The 18,457-nt window shown below is 39.6% G+C and overlaps 1 protein-coding gene across 16 annotated transcripts in view; it reads right to left on the bottom strand.

The window, feature by feature from the left end:
- EXOC2 (exocyst complex component 2) overlaps positions 1-18,457 on the bottom strand; it is a 207,783-nt gene that overhangs the window by 151,098 nt on the left and 38,228 nt on the right. For all 16 annotated transcript variants that reach the window (XR_012434340.1, XM_065544513.1, XM_074038950.1 and 13 more), the window contains one exon: positions 928-1,088. Coding sequence is in view for 14 of the 16 variants with exons in the window: in XM_065544513.1 (XP_065400585.1) it covers positions 928-1,045 (118 nt within the window). In the remaining 2 variants the exon portion in view is untranslated. The remainder of the gene's footprint in view (positions 1-927; positions 1,089-18,457) is intronic.

Here is an 18,457-nt window from a genome sequence, read left to right as displayed (position 1 = left end):
AGGCCGGTAACCATAACTGGCCGTAAAATTGTATTTAAAACTCTCTACCCTGGCTGTCCCTAATACCCACGTATATTTTAAAAAATAATGTTTAGGCTCCATCTTTAGAGACTGAAACTTAATAGGCCAAATAATTTACTTTTAAAGTTCTAGGGAGATTCAGAAAAGCCAGGGCTGAGAAGCACTGACAGACCTGAGTGCTTCAAGAACAGGCCATCAGTAAAGGCCTCCACATCATGGAAAGGGGAAGGGTGCCACGCACGCCAACATCGAAAAATATTCACACCACACCAACCGGATGTGTGGTGTTCTAACCATGCATGACCTTGAGCTTAAACTCCGCTAGAAAAGATAGAAAACATAAACTGACCCTAAAAACTAAACGTTGGCTTGCTGCAGACAGGATCCACAGACCACAGCGAGGACTGCAGACAGGATCCACAGACCACAGTGAGGACACAAGCCCGCAGGTGGAGTGAAGAGAGCCAACTGCTGCCTGTGCCACCGGGAGATGGGGCTGAGACTTGCTCTGAAGAGCAATAAGGAACAGAAAAGGTGTAACTCACAGAGCCCCTGAGAAGCAACAGACAAGGCAGACAAGGGAAGGAAAACTAATGAGAGCAAAATATAAAAGCAGCTCTTTCGGCAATCAAGGCATCAAAGCTGCGGAAAATTCGGAGGCAAATCTCAGCCCTGGGAAACCTTCTGAAGGATGTGAAAGACAATATAAGGCAAGATTTGACAAAATAATGATTTTCACACAAAAATCAGAAAGCCAGATACTTCTTTCATCTTTTTGGAGCGTTCTGTGGAGACCACAAAGATGTTTGTCCTATCACCTTCACTATTTGAAAATTACATCCCTTGTCTCCGTCGTCCACACAAGAATCCGAGTAGCACGGTGCGTCGCAGGGCCGCTGCCCTTACCTATGAGGTCAGTGGGGCCCGTCCCCAGGTTTTCTCCCCTGATTGTGACCTTTGTCCATGGGATCCCTTCATTTGGAGAGATGCCGGTCACAAGCGGGGGTTGTCGTGATCGAGACATCGTGCCTTGCGGAGCAAACTGGTGATCCTGTTACAGAAGTAATCTGTTAAAAGAGAAAGAAAAAGGGATTAGAGCCAACTGAGATAAGCACTGACTAAAAATATAAGAATGCTAGACAGTCAGTACCAAAATATAAAAAATATTCTTAAACACAGAGTTTTGAAGTGTTTAGGGGTCATTTAGCCAATCAGCCAACATCTACTGAACATTAAGTTACTAAGGACACTCTGGTTAGTATTGCAAGAAAGACGTAAGAATAACAGAAAGCTAAGCCCTGGGTTCTAAAACCTTCCAGCATAGGGGCAGAGAGAAACTAATGTCACTGTGTAGCTCCATGACTACCTCTGCTGAATCCTAAATTGATACTAGGAACTGTTCTACTCTTCTATCCCCAGGGCTGTTTAAAGGAGAACTATACTCATAAAAATAAAAACACATTTACATTCCCACCACGCCCGGTTAATTTTTGTATTTTTAGTAAAGACAGGGTTTCACCGCATTGGTCAGGCTGGTCTTGAACTCCTGACCTCGTGATCTGCCTTCCTTGGCCTCCCAAAGTGCTGGGATTACAGGCGTGAGCCACCGCGCTGGTCTCGAACTCCTGACCTAGTAAACTGTATTGGATTTCACTTTACTTTTGTATTTATATGGTGTGCAACTCTTTTTTAATATGCTCAAATCAATGCAATATACTGACATTTCTACAAAACCTAGAATGTAGATACAGGCAGAAGCATTAATTTGCTAATTGTTGTGAGCATAACAGAGGAGGGAAAAGTGTAGTTTCTGAGACCAGGTAGACTTGTGTTCAAGTACTGTTGCTCCCATTTACTAAATCTGTTCTAAATCTCCCTCTTCTTGTATGCAAAATGGAGCTAGTAACAGAAAGCATTTCATAAGGTTATTGTAAAGAATATAGGATAATCCTTGGAAAGCACAGTACCTGGCATACAGGAGGCAAGCAATAAATAATGAAATTTTGCCGGGCGCGGTGGCTCATGCCTGTAATCCCAGCACTTTGGGAGGCCAAGGAGGGCGGATCACGAGGTCGGGAGTTCGAGACTAGCCTGACCAATGCGGTGAAACCCCGTCTTTACTAAAAATACAAAAATTAACCGGGCGTGGTGGTGCATGGCTGTAATCCCAGCTACTCAGGAGGCTGAGGCAGGAGAACTGCTTGAACCTGGGAGGCGGAAGTTGCAGTGAGCCGAGATTACGCCACTGCACTCTAGCCTGGGTGACAGAGTGAGACTCCGTCTCAAATAATAATAATAATAATAATAATATTTTACTAATAAACCCCTGAGAACTCAAGTGCTCAGGGTTTCAGATGCCCCAGAAGGTGGGGTGAGACTCAGAGCAGAACAGTGAGACTTGCTGGTGACCTGTATCTTTACGGACTAAACAGTAAGACTCCCGGGCCCCCGCCTCCCTCCTTCACAGTCAGGAGAACAGAAGTTTAGTCTTTTAAGAAACCAAGCAAGAGCACCAGGACTTAGAGACCCCCAGCACAGCAGAGGTATGGGAAACTGGGGGCAGGCTGACCAGGGATTTGGGGTGAACCTGTGCAGCAAGCCGTGGCACTCCTCGGGCTGCCTCCCTTCTCCTGCCCTCGCCACTGTGAGGTGTGTAAGCCTCCCCTGCCAATCCCACCCTGTCCACACAACTGAAGCATTATTCTCTGCAGAAACTGAAGAGTCCTAGGAAAGTAAGACCCAAAGATCCTGACACCTGAGTGTCCTCCCTGCAAAAAGGGAAGGGCCGCTTGTCCTCCTACCACCTGACGGAAAAGCCACTCGCTGTAAACTGCCCACACACAAACTCAATCAAATCGGCTGTTAACAGCCTCACTCTAAAACACGGGAGCTACAGAGGCCGTGAGCAAAAGCCTCCCCTCTGCCCTCTCAAGGGCTGCTGGAGATGAACGAGGCTGGTAACAGGAGCAAAGGGCAGACACGTTTCTTTAATGTGCATCAGCACAGGGCACTCGCAGGAGCATGGTCACCTCTCAAACCGGTGGGGCCCAGATGCTTACAGACCCTTCTTCAAAGGGAAAGGGAGGAGGGGCGAAATGTGGCCATTTGGAGGGGCAGTAAATAATTTTTAGGGGGAATAAATGGGTTCAATGCTCAGATGGTAGTTAATAAATAATTCTGAGAATTAAATAGGACCTGAGAACTGACAAAGTCCATCTGGGCTCCAGGTGCAGTGTTTGATTTTCAGTCTCTTTTTCTATGATGTGAGTTTTAATCTTCTCTGATTAATGAAATTTCAGGGAGGAAACTGAAGGCAAATGTGCTCTTCTTCGGTCAGTCTAGTTTCTCTGCAGGTAAGGGAACTTCAGACGCACAGCCTCACGCTCTGCTTTGGGAGAGACAGGAGGGCTGCGGGGAGGGCTTGAGGCTGCTTCCTTCGTGCAGAATGTCAAAGCAACGTATTTTAGGGTATCGTTTTCTGACCCCCAACACTGGGCAGCCAAAGGCAATGAAGAAAGATATGTAAGACAAAGATGGAAGAAAGACAAACAAGAAAAAAACACAGAACAAACATATTGCAGGTGTTGTATGGCCTGAATTATGCCCACCCACCTCACTCCGCCACAGCCAAATTTCATATTTTAAGCCTAGCCCCAGTACCCCAGAATGTGGCTGTATTTAAAAAGGTGGTCTTTAAAGAGGCAATCAAGGTGAAATGAGGTCCCATGGGTGGGTCCGAATCCAGTGTGACTGGTGTCCTTATTAGAAGTGTTCTTATGAGAAGAATTTGAACAGACACACACACAGAGGGAAGGACACATGAAGACTCGGGAGAAGACGCTATCTACAAGCCAAGGAGAGAGGCCTAACACAGATCACTCCCTCACGGCCCTCAAAGGAAAACAACCCCATTGACTCCCTCATCTCAGACTTCTAGCTTCCAAAAGGGTGAGAAAATAAATGTACGTTGTTTAAGCCACTTGGTCTAGCTTACTTTGTTATAACAGCCCTAGCAAACTAACAACAGCAGACACAGAAAAAAAAAAAAAAAACACGTCAAAATCATTCTAAAGTTTGATCTTAAATTAATATCTAGAATTTTTTTTACCCCTAAAAGAACTAGATGCCATGAAAATAAATCAATCCAAGAATAAAAGCTCTTCAAATTTTCAAAAAGGTCCAAAGAAACATGACTTATATAGTAATGTAGTAACTGACCATCAGTTTAAACAAAATTGAAATAAGGCACAAAAGATGGGTGTGTGTTTGGGGGCAGGAAAGACAGGTAAACCAGGGAGTGACCATCTTTTATCTCACGTAATGGGAGGCTGACAGCTAATGTCTAAAACCGACCAGCAAGAAATGGCAGATTAGAAGAATCTGGAAATGTTGCCGTGGATGGCAGGAGACAGCGGAATGAGTCTGGGGTGTGTTATATAATACAGTATTTGACCTCTTGTCCCTGGTTTCTGGGAGCGAGAGTCTTAAATCCTTGGTGTTTTCCCGGCAATAGGAGTGTCTTTGTTATTCATGATCCTCTCAAACCACGCCATAGTACAGGCCAACAAGATGAATCAACAGCAGGACTGGCCATTCCAGAAAGACCATGGGATTAGAGGGTTGTTAGGGTTTTGAGCAAAGCACCAGCAAACCAACCTCCTGTGGAGAGGCAGGGCTGGAGATTAAGTTCAATCCAACAAGATTTAATCAGTCATGCCTACGTAACTTATTTAATACAAATAAAATGGTGAAACAACAAAAAAGGAAGTCCAGAAAAACATTATCATTCATCCAATAAACCCAATGAGACAACTCAAAGTTACCTTGAGTTCCTCTCCTGGCCTCTGGCACCACCTGAATCACATACTCAGAATCTTTTGTCTGAATCAAAAATCAACTATTCCTCTCAATCCTACTGTTCCCTCCTATTGCCCTCCCACTTAAGACCTTCGTCTTCTCCCCTCAATGCTGCAACAGACGTATAGCTGGTAACTCTGCCCCATTATCTCTCCACTGCATTCCACCCTCAGCAAATGCCAGAGCTAGTTCTCTAAAATGTGGAGCTAATCAATATCCTCCCTACCTTTAAAATAATCATCTATGAAATCCACTGCTCTGTGGTCTGCACAGCCCACAACCTCCTTCACATCCTGTTCAAAGCCTGTCACAGCTAGACTCGTCAACATTGCCTACTTCATCTCCACCATTCCTCTCCTCTGACATTCCTCACATGAGCCCATTCACTTCTTATGAACCTGCCATGTGCCTGTATTCATGTCATTCACCCTCTTTCCACTAAAGAGAAATCTCCAAGTTTATTAAATCTGTACCAATATTTCAAGTCATGCTCAAACGTTAGTTTAGTCTCCCTGATCCCTCCTTCTATTAAACTTCTACTACATAATTTTAACGTCCACTGTGTTAAATTTTAGATATTTTGTTTGTTTCTTCTTTGAAAACACATGTTTGATCAATTTTATATCCCCGCTCCTCAAGCTGAGGGATCTGACATGATGATGTCAGGACTGAACTGAGTCAGAGGATCCCTAGCTGGTGTCTGCTGGAGAGCTGCTTGCTTGGTGTGTGGGGAAACTTCACACACACCTGGTATCAGGACTGTGTACTGAGTCAGTGGCTGTGTGAAAGCAGCAAGTAGGAAAAACACTGGGATTTTTTCCTATCTCTTTATAAGCAAATAAGCAGATAACCGAAACGGACTCCAAGGTGAACCAGACAGAAGAATTAGTAGATAAGAACTTAAAAGAGTCTATAACAAATGTTATTAAAATATATGTAATCATAATGAATAAACAGATGGCTATTCTAAACAGAAGAATTAAAATTATAAAATTATTTTTTAAAAAGAAATGCAATGCAAATTCTAGAACTGAAAGGTGTACTATCCGAAATGAAAACTACACTGATTAGGCTGCACAGTAGGTAGAAGACATTTGAAGAAACAATCAGTGAACATGATTATAGATCAATATAGTTATAGAAATCAATTTATCTAAAGATATACAGTTCTTTAAAGTACTGAAAGAAAAAAAGTCCAAAATTAAAGTTGTAAAAGGTATTTTCAAGTTAAAAAAAAAAAAAGTTCATTGCAAACAAATCTGTACGACAAGAAATGCTGAAAGAAGTTCTTCAGTCTGAAGGGGAAGTGATACCACAAAGCAATTTGGTAGGAGAGTTTATAATTATGAATGGACAAATTCATCAGAAAGATATAACAATCAAAACTGTATGCATCTAATACAAGAGCTTCAAAACACATTAAACAAAAACTGATTGATAGGGAGAGATAAATATACAATCATAGTTTGAGGTTTTAATATTCCCTTTCAATATGAATAACAACTAGATTAAAAAAACAAACAAAAAACATAGAAGATATGAACAGCACCGTTGGTCATCATGACCTGACATTTATAAAACTCCTTTTCAGGTGTCCCTGGAATGTTCACCAAGGTAGACCAGATGCTGGACCATAAAATAAGTCACAGGTAATTCCAAAGATCGAAATTCCAAAGACTACAAAGGAATTAAGTTAGCAATAGCAATACAATATCCAGAAAAGTATCCAAGTATTTGGAAATTAATATACTTCTAAATAACCCAACATTCAAAGTAGAAATTAAGAGGGAAACAGAATATTTTGAAATGAATAAGAAACATACATCAAAATTTGTGGAATGCCACCAAAGCAGTAACTTAAAATCTTACATTAGAGAAAAAATATTTAAAATTAAGAATATATGTTTCCACATTTTAAAAAAAACTAGAAAAATAAGGGCTAAATAAACTCAAAGTAAAGGGGAGGGAGAGCAGGAAAAGGAAGCAGAAAGACAGAAATAGGAAAAAAATAAACAATGGAAAGCAATAACATAAGTAAAAAGAATTTGAAAAAAATTAAAGCCGAAAGTTCTTCACCAATAATTAATGAATTGATATCTCAAAAAAACTCTCTAGAAATGAAACAAAAATTATCAATTTCAGTAATGAAAGAAGGGATAACCACAGATACTAAAGACATTTAAATAGTAATAAAGAAAGATAATGAACAGCTTTATGCCGATACATTTTACAACTTAGATGAACTAAATTCCTTGAAAGACAAGTTACCAAAACTAAACAAGATGAAATAGAAAATCTCAATATCTTCAGAAAGATTAAATTAAATTCATTATCAAAACTTTCCTACAAAGAAAACTCAAACCTAGATGGCTTCACAGATGGATTCCATAAAACATTTAAGGAAGCAGAAATATCAAGCCTATATGAATTATTTCAAAAAGCAAAAGAGGAATACATCATGATCAAGCAGGGTTTATTCCAACCAAGCAAGGCCAGTTTTTCAAACATCAATCACTGTGAATTACCATATTAAAAGTAAAAGAAAAACCGTATATTACCCTAAATAGATGTCAAAGAAGCCTTTGACAAAGTTCATGATTAAAAACTATTCATGATTGCAAATTCTCAACAAACTAGGAGTAGAGAGCATCTCCTCAATCTAATAAAGAACTATTTGAGTGGGGAGGATCACCTAACATCCCACTTAATGGTGAAATACAGAATGCCTTCCCCCTTTTGAACAGTAATATAGAAAAGATATCCCTCTTTCCTTGCCTATTCAACACTGTTCTAGAAGTTCTAGTGGTGCAATAGGGTGAATTAAAGAAATCAAAAGCAGAAAGATGGCAAATGATGAAGGAGATATCTATTTGCAGATAACATGATTGCTTATATAGAAAATCCTAAGAAATGTACTAAGCAACTAATAGCACTAATAGCTGAATTTAGCAAAGTCTTAGTATTCATGGTCAATATATAAAAATCAGTTTTTATATATTTTAGTAGGACTTGATTAGAAAATAAAATTTTTAAAATTCATTTTGAAAATATCACTATAAAACCAAATACCTAAAAATACACTTAACAAATGAAATGTACAAGACTTCTACATTAAAAACTACATATACTACAGAAATAAAATAAAGACCTAAATAAGTGAAGATCTATATCATGACCATGGATCAGAAGCCTCAATGTTGTTAAAGTATCAATTAGCCCCAAACTGATTTGTAAACTCACGCAAGCTTATATAGAGATACTGTCAAGGTTGTTCTAAAATTCCAGTAGATATTCAAAGGACCTAGAAGAGCCAAACCAGTTTTAGGAGGAGGAAAAAAGTTTTAACACAGTACATGACTTCGAGACTTATAACAAATCTACAGTAATCAAGGCAGTGTTGTTGCCATTAGGATAAACTAATGGATGAATGAAATAGACTAGAATCCAGAAACAAAGACATATGACTATATGAGTTTTGACAAGGCACCAAAGTAATTCAATGGGAAAGAAAAATATTTTAAATGGTGTTGGAAAAACTGGATAGCTACATAGAAAAAAAAAAAAAGGAATGTTAACTGCAACCTCACATCACTTACACAAAATTATTTCAAAATGGCTCATACACATAAAAACTAAAATTATAAACTATAAAGAAGGTAACATAGGAGAGTATCTCCATTACCGGGGTGTAGTTAAAGACTTGTGTCCGGCCGGGCGCGGTGGCTCAAGCCTGTAATCCCAGCACTTTGGGAGGCCGAGACGGGCGGATCACGAGGTCAGGAGATCGAGACCATCCTGGCTAACACGGTGAAACCCCGTCTCTACTAAAAAAATACAAAAAAACTAGCCGGGCGAGGTGGCGGCGCCTGTAGTCCCAGCTACTCAGGAGGCTGAGGCAGGAGAATGGCGTAAACCCGGGAGGCGGAGCTTGCAGTGAGCTGAGATCCGGCCACTGCACTCCAGCCTGGGCGACAGAGCCAGACTCCGCCTCAAAAAAAAAAAAAAAAAAATTAAAAAAATAAATAAATAAATTAAAAAAAAAAAAAAGACTTGTGTTCAATATGACAAACACAAGTACAATGAAAAATACTAAATTTTCTCACTTCATCCAAATTAAAATCTTCTGTTTATCAAGATAAAATAAATAGGCAACTACTGCCTGGAAGGAAATATTCACAATAGATAGAAATGACAAAGGACTTTGTACAAACAATACATAAAGAACTTTTGAAATTTGGTAACGAAGGAAGCAACCCATTTTTGTTTGTTTTTTGAGCAAAAGATCTGAGGAGACTTAACAAAGGCAGATATATGAACTCAGTTTTTAACACGGTATGTAACAAAGAGGTGTACTGGTAGATTTCTGTGTGTGTGCAAGTGTGTATTTTCTAGCTTTGTACACTGAGAGAAGCTAGAAGCAACACTACAACAGTAGCAATTAGCATATCTAACTCCCAAATACCATTTTTCAATAAAAGGAACCAGTGACCTTGGAGAAATGGCTGACTGCAAGGCAAGGACAAGACAAGCCTGAAAGATTCTGCTGGGCCAGTAAGGAAATCCGTGTCAAAAGGCCACAGAGCCGACTGAAGCGGCGCCCACTGTCCAAACCACACAATCTGAGCACTACAAATTAGTCTTTTCTTGACCTTGACATTTTCAAAGAGTGCAGGTGATTTTACGGAGCGCCTGTCAATCAATCCGGCTTTGTCTGCCGGTCCCTGCCGATGTGATCTGGGGTCTGTATTTTTCGCGGGGACCTCACAGATCCTGCTCGGTGATTCGTATCAAGAAACGCTCCTCATGTCTGTCTGTTTCAACTTTGGATTAGACAGTACGGTACCAGTATTTTATTTCCTGATTTTGGTAACTGTACTGTAATGTAAGAGAATGTCTTTATTCTTCTTCCTTTTTTTTTTTTTTTTTTGAGACGGAGTCTCGCTCTGTAGCCCAGGCTGGAGTGCAGTGGCGCGATCTCAGCTCACTTCAAGCTCCGCCTCCCGGGTTCACGCCATTCTCCTGCCTCAGCCTCCCGAGTAGCTGGGACCACAGGCGCCCGCCACCTCGCCCGGCTAGTTTTTTGTATTTTTAGTAGAGACGGGGTTTCACCGTGTTAGCCAGGATGGTCTCGATCTCCTGACCTCGTGATCCGCCCGCCTCGGCCTCCCAAAGTGCTGGGGTTACAGGCGTGAGCCACCGAGCCCGGCCGAGAATGTCTTTATTCTTAATAACTACATACTAAAGTATTTAGGAGTCAAGAATGATGCCACATCCCACTTTCAAGTGGTTCACAAAAACATATGCAGACGGAGGGACAGAATGATACAGACATTGGGGAAAAGGAAACAACTGGTGGGTGTGGTTAAAGGGCTTACTGGAGCTGCTGTTCACCAAAAGGAAGGAAGGAAGGGGTTTATAGGAGGTACTTTTGCTATTCTGGAAAGTTTTCTGTAAGTTTGAAGTTACAGTAAAATAAAAAGTTATCAAATATAATGCTTTGGTAATATTTTGAAATTAAACACAAACACATCCCATTAACATTATCCTGCTAAACAACCTGTTAGGCTCGTTGTTCCTGAAAGTTGAAAGATAAATATTTATTTTCACATTTGACAACAGCAAAATGCACTAATAAGCAATAAATAAACTGATATTACATAAACATACTAGGTAATTTAATAGTTAAGTTTATATAAAATTATATGTTTTGGAAGTATTATTTTACTGGAATACACTATTGCTACCTCTTTAAACTTGCTTCTAAACACAGACAAAAGTATGGAAAGCTTGTTTTGCCAATGTGCTAGAAAACTATTATAAATTGATAAACATGAGATTTAGTATGGTAACATATTAATAAAAAATTATACAAGAGCAAAGGCATATTTCAACACAAAGTTCTTTAACAACAGCTTCAATAAACAGACATCATGTTGCCCCAAGATACCAAAACACTGCAGGGAAAGCAAGTATTAAGCAAAACGTGGGTAATCAACCCACCTCATTAATTAATGCTTACAAACCAATTTGTGAGAGGAAAATAACTTTCCTCAATTGGCATGGAACATGAAGCTGCCACTGGGTGGTGATTTAATTATCTTCTTGACACGATTAAGCTATGTCGTAAGTATTACAACACAAATTAAATAAGCATGTGGTTACAAGAGAGTACTTTCAGATTCTGGTCTAGATCACATAAAGAACCAAATTTTTCAGTAGAAATACACTGCTCTCCTTGTTTCCAGAAAAACAGTAGTATGAAAACCTAATAAAAATAATTACCACTGACATTAATATTACTGAAAAGATGATAAGTAGAAATATCAGACTGTCAGAGATCCTTGGTGGTTTTGATTATCAGTAGGGCTGGTATTTCACAGAATCAGAGCTAAAGGAGACCTGACCCAGCTGGCATCTAGTCTCTTCACCTGAAGACACTGTAACCTAGAGATGTTGAGTGTCTTTTTCAAGAGCACACAACTGACGAGCTGTCAAACAGACCAGATCCTTGGTGTCCTGATTCGTAAGAGTCTAGTATCCTCTTCCTTCTATAACCACCATGTGTCCTATGAGGTCATTTGTGAATGTGACCACTCACATTCTAAGAACCTTCATTGTTTCCCCAGTGACTGGGGCTCTGGCTCACTCTGGTGTGAAACATAACTGCAATTAGAATACCTCTGGTCTCACAGAAAGCAAAACTAAAAAACTAGGGCAGGGCAATTCCAGTTTACTCCCACTATTTCAAATCCAATTTGAGGTCATTTACACAGGGCTCTTAATCTTAACTATGTTACCCTCAAAATCTGTCCAACTAAAAGTAATGTCTGGTAATAAAAGGTAAGGTCTGGGCCACCATGGATAGTCATGAATCAAAAAGTCTGATCTATTTTCTTACTTATGACTCAAGAGTACATGTAGGTGTCTTCCAGACACACAAAGCAGAGACAACTGAAGAGCCAGCATGCATTACACTGGTTCATTTGCAACAATCCTATTTCCTTACCATGAAGAATTACCTACACATACCCAAACCAGAACAGACCATTATGCCAGGAAGACCTGTCATTTAATTTACGAATATAAGAACATCCCTGCCTTTCACACTGCAGTATGCATAGCACATACAACAGTTCTTGCGACATAATATACACTCAGTAATTTGTAAACGAACTATAGGAAGAGATGTCTCCTCTCAACCTGCCTTCAGTTAAAGACATACTACGTGATAGTATGCTATGTTTGTTGATATGTTCTTATCAATAGGTAATGCTCTTATGTTTAAAATCACAAATGAATGAAACAATTTATTATCACTTTCAGGAAAGAGTCTAAGGCTTTAAGGAAACAGAATTCAGTTTCTGAATATTTTCAGTCTGACAACCCATGCCAGACTCCTTTGAGTTTAAAGGAACGCTCTAGTCTACAGCTGTCATTGTCTACAAATTTTCCTCACAAATATTCCAATTATCATAAAACAATGACATGAAACATTTGTCATAAGGTCTTTCTTATATAAATACGCTAAACAGAGGTCAACAAAAGTCTGACTTTGCCTGTCATAAACCTCATTTGTTTAACTAAAGCAATATACAGTCTTTTAACTTCATAGCCATTTAAGACAATTAAGAAAGCACTAAGGAATAAAGTGAATAAGCTTATTCCAAAAGCACCTACCACAAACTTTTGAAAAATCTTCTTTTCTGTTTTTTTGAGACAAGGTATGGCTCTGTCAACCGGGTTGGAGTGCAGTGGCGTGACCACGGCTCACTGCAGCCTCAAACTCCTGGGCTCAAGCAAGCCTTCCACCTCAGACTTACAAGTAGCTGGGACCACAGGCATGCACCACCATGCCTGCCTAATTTTTATATTTTCTGTTACAGAGATAGGGTCTTGCTCTGTTGCCCAGGCTGGTCTTGAACTCCTAGGCTCAAGCAATCTGCCCGCTTCAGCCTCCCAACGTGTTGGGATTACAGGCATGAGCCACTGCACCAGGCCCTAACTCTTTTCTTTTTAAGAGATGGAGCCTCATTGTGTTTCCCATGCTGGAGTGCCGTGGAAATTCACAGGTGCGATAGGGGTGCATTACTACCTCCAACTTCTGGCTTCCAGTGATCATCCTTCCTCAGCCTCCAGAGTAGCTGGAACTACAGGCCCGCACCACTGTGCCTGGCCACAAACTAATTTTATCTTTGGAAAGCAGAGGGATAAAGAGGTAAAACAGCTATTATTACTCATGTAAGGAAAGTTAATGCAGATAAGAATCAGGAACTTTTATTAGGTCAGACTCTGGCACAAGAAAACTAACAATATACAAAATACTAAATAATGCAAATGGGAAAATAATAAAGGTTGGGAGAATGGGAGTACTTACTGGGAATTTCACATATATACACAGGTATATAAGATGGGGTACAAATTATTACATACTGACTCCTAGCCTAAGAACCACAATACACACTTATGTACTATCCACTACCAAAGAGAGTTACGGGTTTGCTTAAAAACAAAAAATCATAATGCTGATGTGTTTCCAGACTCATGTTAATTCACCAAGTATTTCTCAAATGCCTGGACCCAAATGGGGATAACCGGAACCAGGAGGGTCCTTATAGAAATTAACCAGGGTAAGAGACACTTGTCTGATTTATTTTGATAATGGCAATATATTCACTGAATAAATATACACTCAAGAGTAATTTGTTTTCAGCAGCAAAATTTTTAAAAAGTACAAGTCTGTCATATGAATAAGTCAGTTTAGCTTTCAGCAAATGGTATCTAGTGGGACAATAAATTCTGGGTGTAAGAAAGCACTTTAATACATTTTCCAATCACTTATTTTCTACAGATACAGTGAAACATAAAAGGCATAGTGTTTTCTTGCTTCTCAGTAGTCTCCCTATGAGAAACAATGGAAGATGCTTAAATAATTTGTAAACTTGAGGCTTTGATTTTTGTTAATGTAAGACTTTATTTTCACTGAATATCATTTTGTGCAGCAAATAAATTCCTGCCTGCCTGCAAGAGCAAAGGACATCTTCAAACAAGGACAAAATGACAACGCCCTTCCAAAACGTTCGAGTTTTTTAAATTTAAATTTTATCTTTATAAATTAAGTAAAACATTCATATGGTACTCTAGATTTATTGTAATGAACAAAAGTATATCCAAGCTGTAAGTCTCTTGAAACATTTATGAAGAGTCTGGCGACTGGGTTCTAAACTGAGTTCTGGCATTAGGAAATAAAAACGCTTGTTGACTTTTACGCACTGCGAAACTTTTCTCATCTACCAACAAGATGATTGGATGAGATCAGCTCTAAGGCATTTCTGAGCTCTTGTTCCTATGAGAGTCCTTTACAAAGCTTTTAAATTCAGCAACTAATGCATGACTATAGAAACAGGCACTCTCTAGTTTTTCATAATTAAACTAAAAATGATAATAATAGCATGCTATTCATTTTTAAATTTCTGTATTGTAAAATGTTTTTATTGTATAATTATACAATATTAGTTAAAACATTATATTTAGATGTTCTATTGATTTTTAATATTATAGGCAACATATCTCTGCAGATTAGGAAATAACCTAAGTAGAATAATAAATTATCTTTTCCATTTTCAAAAGCTACATTACAAAACTAGGCTATAAAACTTTTGATAGATACTCCTTGTTAATGAATTACTAAAAGTAAACCATAATAATCCATCAAAGATTAAACTGTAAAATTATTTATGTTCTAAAACAAACCATAAGATTTTTCATTTCTCTTGGTTTTATTAAGTATATAAAGACAAAGCAACAGAACTAGAGACAGACAACTGGAGGAAAAAAGAAGAGAGAGTATGAAACCAGTAAAAAATATTTTTTATTAGAGCTTGAAAATTTTCATTTAATTGCTCTGAAAAGGGAAAAAATTTGGAAGTGATGCCTGAAACAAACACGATAAGGAATTTCCGTTACATCAATCAATACCTGCAGATCTTGTACCTTCCTCACTGCAGTAAGGCATGTGTGCTGCATTCTCCTCTTGCATTTAAAGTCTACAAAAGGCCAGGCGCAGTGGCTCGCGCCTGTAATCCCAACACTTTTGAGAGGCTGAGTTGGGCACATAACTTGAGGTCAGGAGTTTGAGACCAGCCTGGCCGACATGGTGAAACCCCATCTCTAATAAAAACACAAAAATTATCCAGGCGTGATGGCGGGCGCCTGTAATCCCAGCTACTCGGGAAGCTGAAGCATGAGAATCACCTGAACCCAGGAGACTGAGGTTAGGGTCAGCTGAGATTGTGCCACTGCACTCCAGCCTGGGCAACAGAGCAAGACTCTGTCTCAAAAAAATAAATAAATAAATAAAAATAATATAAAGTCTACAGAAGTGCTCATGAGGGCAGAACATTTTTTAAATGAACCAAAAAATGGCTTGATTAAAAATCTTCGGCCGGGCGCGGTGGCTCAAGCCTGTAATCCCAGCACTTTGGGAGGCCGAGACGGGCGGATCACGAGGTCAGGAGATCGAGACCATCCTGGCTAACACGGTGAAACCCCGTCTCTACTAAAAAATACAAAAAAACTAGCCGGGCGAGGTGGCGGGCGCCTGTAGTCCCAGCTACTCGGGAGGCTGAGGCAGGAGAATGGCGTGAACCCGGGAGGCGGAGCTTGCAGTGAGCTGAGATCCGGCCACTGCACTCCAGCCTGGGCGGCAGAGCGAGACTCCGTCTCAAAAAAAAAAAAAAAAAAAAAAAAAAAAAAAAAAAAATTCTTCATGGCCGGGCGCGGTGGCTCACGCCTGTAATCCCAGCACTTTGGGAGGCTGAGGCGGGCGGATCACAAGGTCAGGAGCTTGAGACCATCCTGATGAACATGGGGAAACCCCGTCTCTACCAAAAATACAAAAATTAGCTGGGTGTGGTGGTGCGCACCTGAATCCCAGCTACTCAGGAGGCTGAGGAAGGAGAATTGCTTGAACCCGGGAGGCGGAGGTTGCAGTGAGCCAAGATCATGCCACTGTACTCGGTCCTGGATGACAGAGTGAGACTCCATCTCAGGAAAAAAAAAAAAAAAAACTTCGCAAACAGCTCTGAAAATGCTCACCAAATAAAATATTCACACATTTTTATATGTAACTCAGAAGGTATAGTTTCAAAGAGCATATGCTATACCTCCAAAGTGGTTATTAATAATTTTTAAAGACTACTTCAGAAATACTTTTGAAAACAACTGTTTAAACTTCCCATGTTATAACTTTAATAGCATTAAATCAGAATCTAGTCCAAAGGAAACAGATCTTAATAAGCCAGAGGGTTCAAGTGACTTGCCTGGGTCTAACGTTTGTGTGTTCTTTCCACACCACCACAGGTGGAATTTAGAAATCATCAAAACAAAATAAATTAACACATTTAAGTGTTTTATCACCAAATCTAGTAGTAGGAAACTTTTCATTACTGATAAAATGTAGTCATGGGAATTTACTAACTATGCATATATAAAGGTTGCCAAGTTAACGGCTTATCTTACTGCATAAGCCACCAAAAAAACTAAACTAAAATTTAGTGTAAAAGAATATGAGCTACTCCTCTCCCTGAGACTGTTCATCACTATACCATCCTTTTATAACCCCTCTCTTCCTTTTTCTCAAAACAATGAAACAGTAAGAATTATTTTATAAGTAAAATACTGGAATACTGGTGGGGCTGGGGATGGGGAAGGGAAGAGGATGAATGGAAACCTGATTTATCCAAAAATTACCCTTAAAGCAACATTTTAGTTAACATGAACTTGACTACAGTTTACCTCCTTTTATTGTGCTTCACTTTACTGTACTACTCAGATACTGCACTTTTTATAAATTGAAGGTTTGTGGCAACCCTGCATCAAGCAAGCCTATCAGTGCCATTTTTCTAAAAGCATGTGCCACTCCATGTCTCTGTGTCACATTTGGTAACTCCTGCATTATCTCACACGTATTCATTATCATTCTGTCTGTCATGGTGATCTGTGATCAGTGTTCTCTGATGTTACTACTGTAACTGTTTTGGGGCACCACAAACCAGGCTCATATGACAGAGGGAACTTAATTGATAAATGTGTGTGTGACTGCTCCACCAACCAGCATTCTCTCTCCCTATTCCCTGAGATATAACAATATTGAAAGTAGGCCAATTCATAACCCTACAATGGCCTCTAAGTGCTCAAGTGAAAGCAAGAGTTTCAAGTCTCTCACTTCAAATCAAAAGCTAGAAATAAGCTTAGTAAGGAAGCCATGTCTAACGACCTGACAGCCTAAAGTCAGGCCTTCTTGTGGCAAACTATTAGCCCAGTTATGAATGCAAAGGAAAAATTCTTGATGGAAATCAAGTTACTCCAGTGAACACAAGAATAATAACAAACTGAAACAGCCTTATTGCTGATACGGAGAAAGTATGAGTGATCTAAACTGAAGACAAACCAGCCACAACATTCCCTTAAGCCAAAACCTAACCCAGTGTAAAGCCCTAACTCTCTTCAATGCTATGAAGGCTTAGAGAAGCGAGGAAGCTGCAGAAGAAAAGGCTGTAGTTAGAGGATGGTTCATAAGGTTTACAAAAGAAGCTATTTCCAGAACATAAAAATGCAAGGTGAAGCAAGTACTTATGCAGAAGCTGCCGCAAATTATCCAGAAGATCTAGCTATTATAAGATCACTGATGAAAGTGGCTACACTCAATGACACATTTTCAATGAAGACAAACAGCTGGGAAGAAGATGCCATCTAGGACTTTCATAGCTAGAGAGGAGAAGTCAATACCTGGCTTCAAAGCTTCAAGGCCAGGCTGACTCTGTTGTTAGGAGCTAATGTAGCTGGTGATTTTCAGTGGAAGCCAATGCTCACTTACCATTCTGAAAATCCTAGGGCCCTTAAGAATTATGATAAATCTATTCTGCCTGTGTTCTATCAATAGAACAACAGAGCCTAGATGACAGCACATCTGTTTACAGCACATGGTTTAGTGAATAATTTAAGACCACTGTTGAAACCCGATCCTCAGAAAAAAAGATTTCTTTCAGAATATTACTGCTCATGGACAATGCACCTGCTCACTCAAGAGTTCTGGTGGAGACACAAAAGGAGATGAATGTTTTCATGACTGCTAACACAATATCCATTCCGCAGTCCATGGATCAAGGAGTAATTTCATCTTGCAAGTCTTATTATTTCAGAAATAAATTTTGTACATTTATAGCTGCCATGGATACTGATTCTCTAATGGATCTTGGCAAAGTAAATGGAAAACCTTCTGGAAAGGATTCATCATTCTAGATGGCATTAAGAACACTGATGATTCATGGGAGGAGGTCAAAATATCAACATTAACAGGAATCTAAAAGAAGATGATTCCAACCAGCACGAATGACTTCAAGGAGTTCAAGACTTTGGTGGAGGATGTCACTGCAAGTGTGGTGGAAGTAGCGGGAGAACTAGAATTAGAAGTGGAGGTTGGGCATGGTGGCTCATGCCTATAATCCCAGCACTATGGAAGGCCAAGGTGGGAGGATCTCTTGAGGACAGAAGTTCAAAACCAGCCTGGTCAACATAGTGA

This window comes from Macaca fascicularis, chromosome 4 (assembly GCF_037993035.2).
Source record: "Macaca fascicularis isolate 582-1 chromosome 4, T2T-MFA8v1.1".
Classification (NCBI taxonomy): Eukaryota; Metazoa; Chordata; class Mammalia; order Primates; family Cercopithecidae; genus Macaca; species Macaca fascicularis.
The sequence above is the reverse complement of the archived record's forward strand: the minus strand, read 5'-3'. Positions and strand labels throughout refer to the sequence as shown.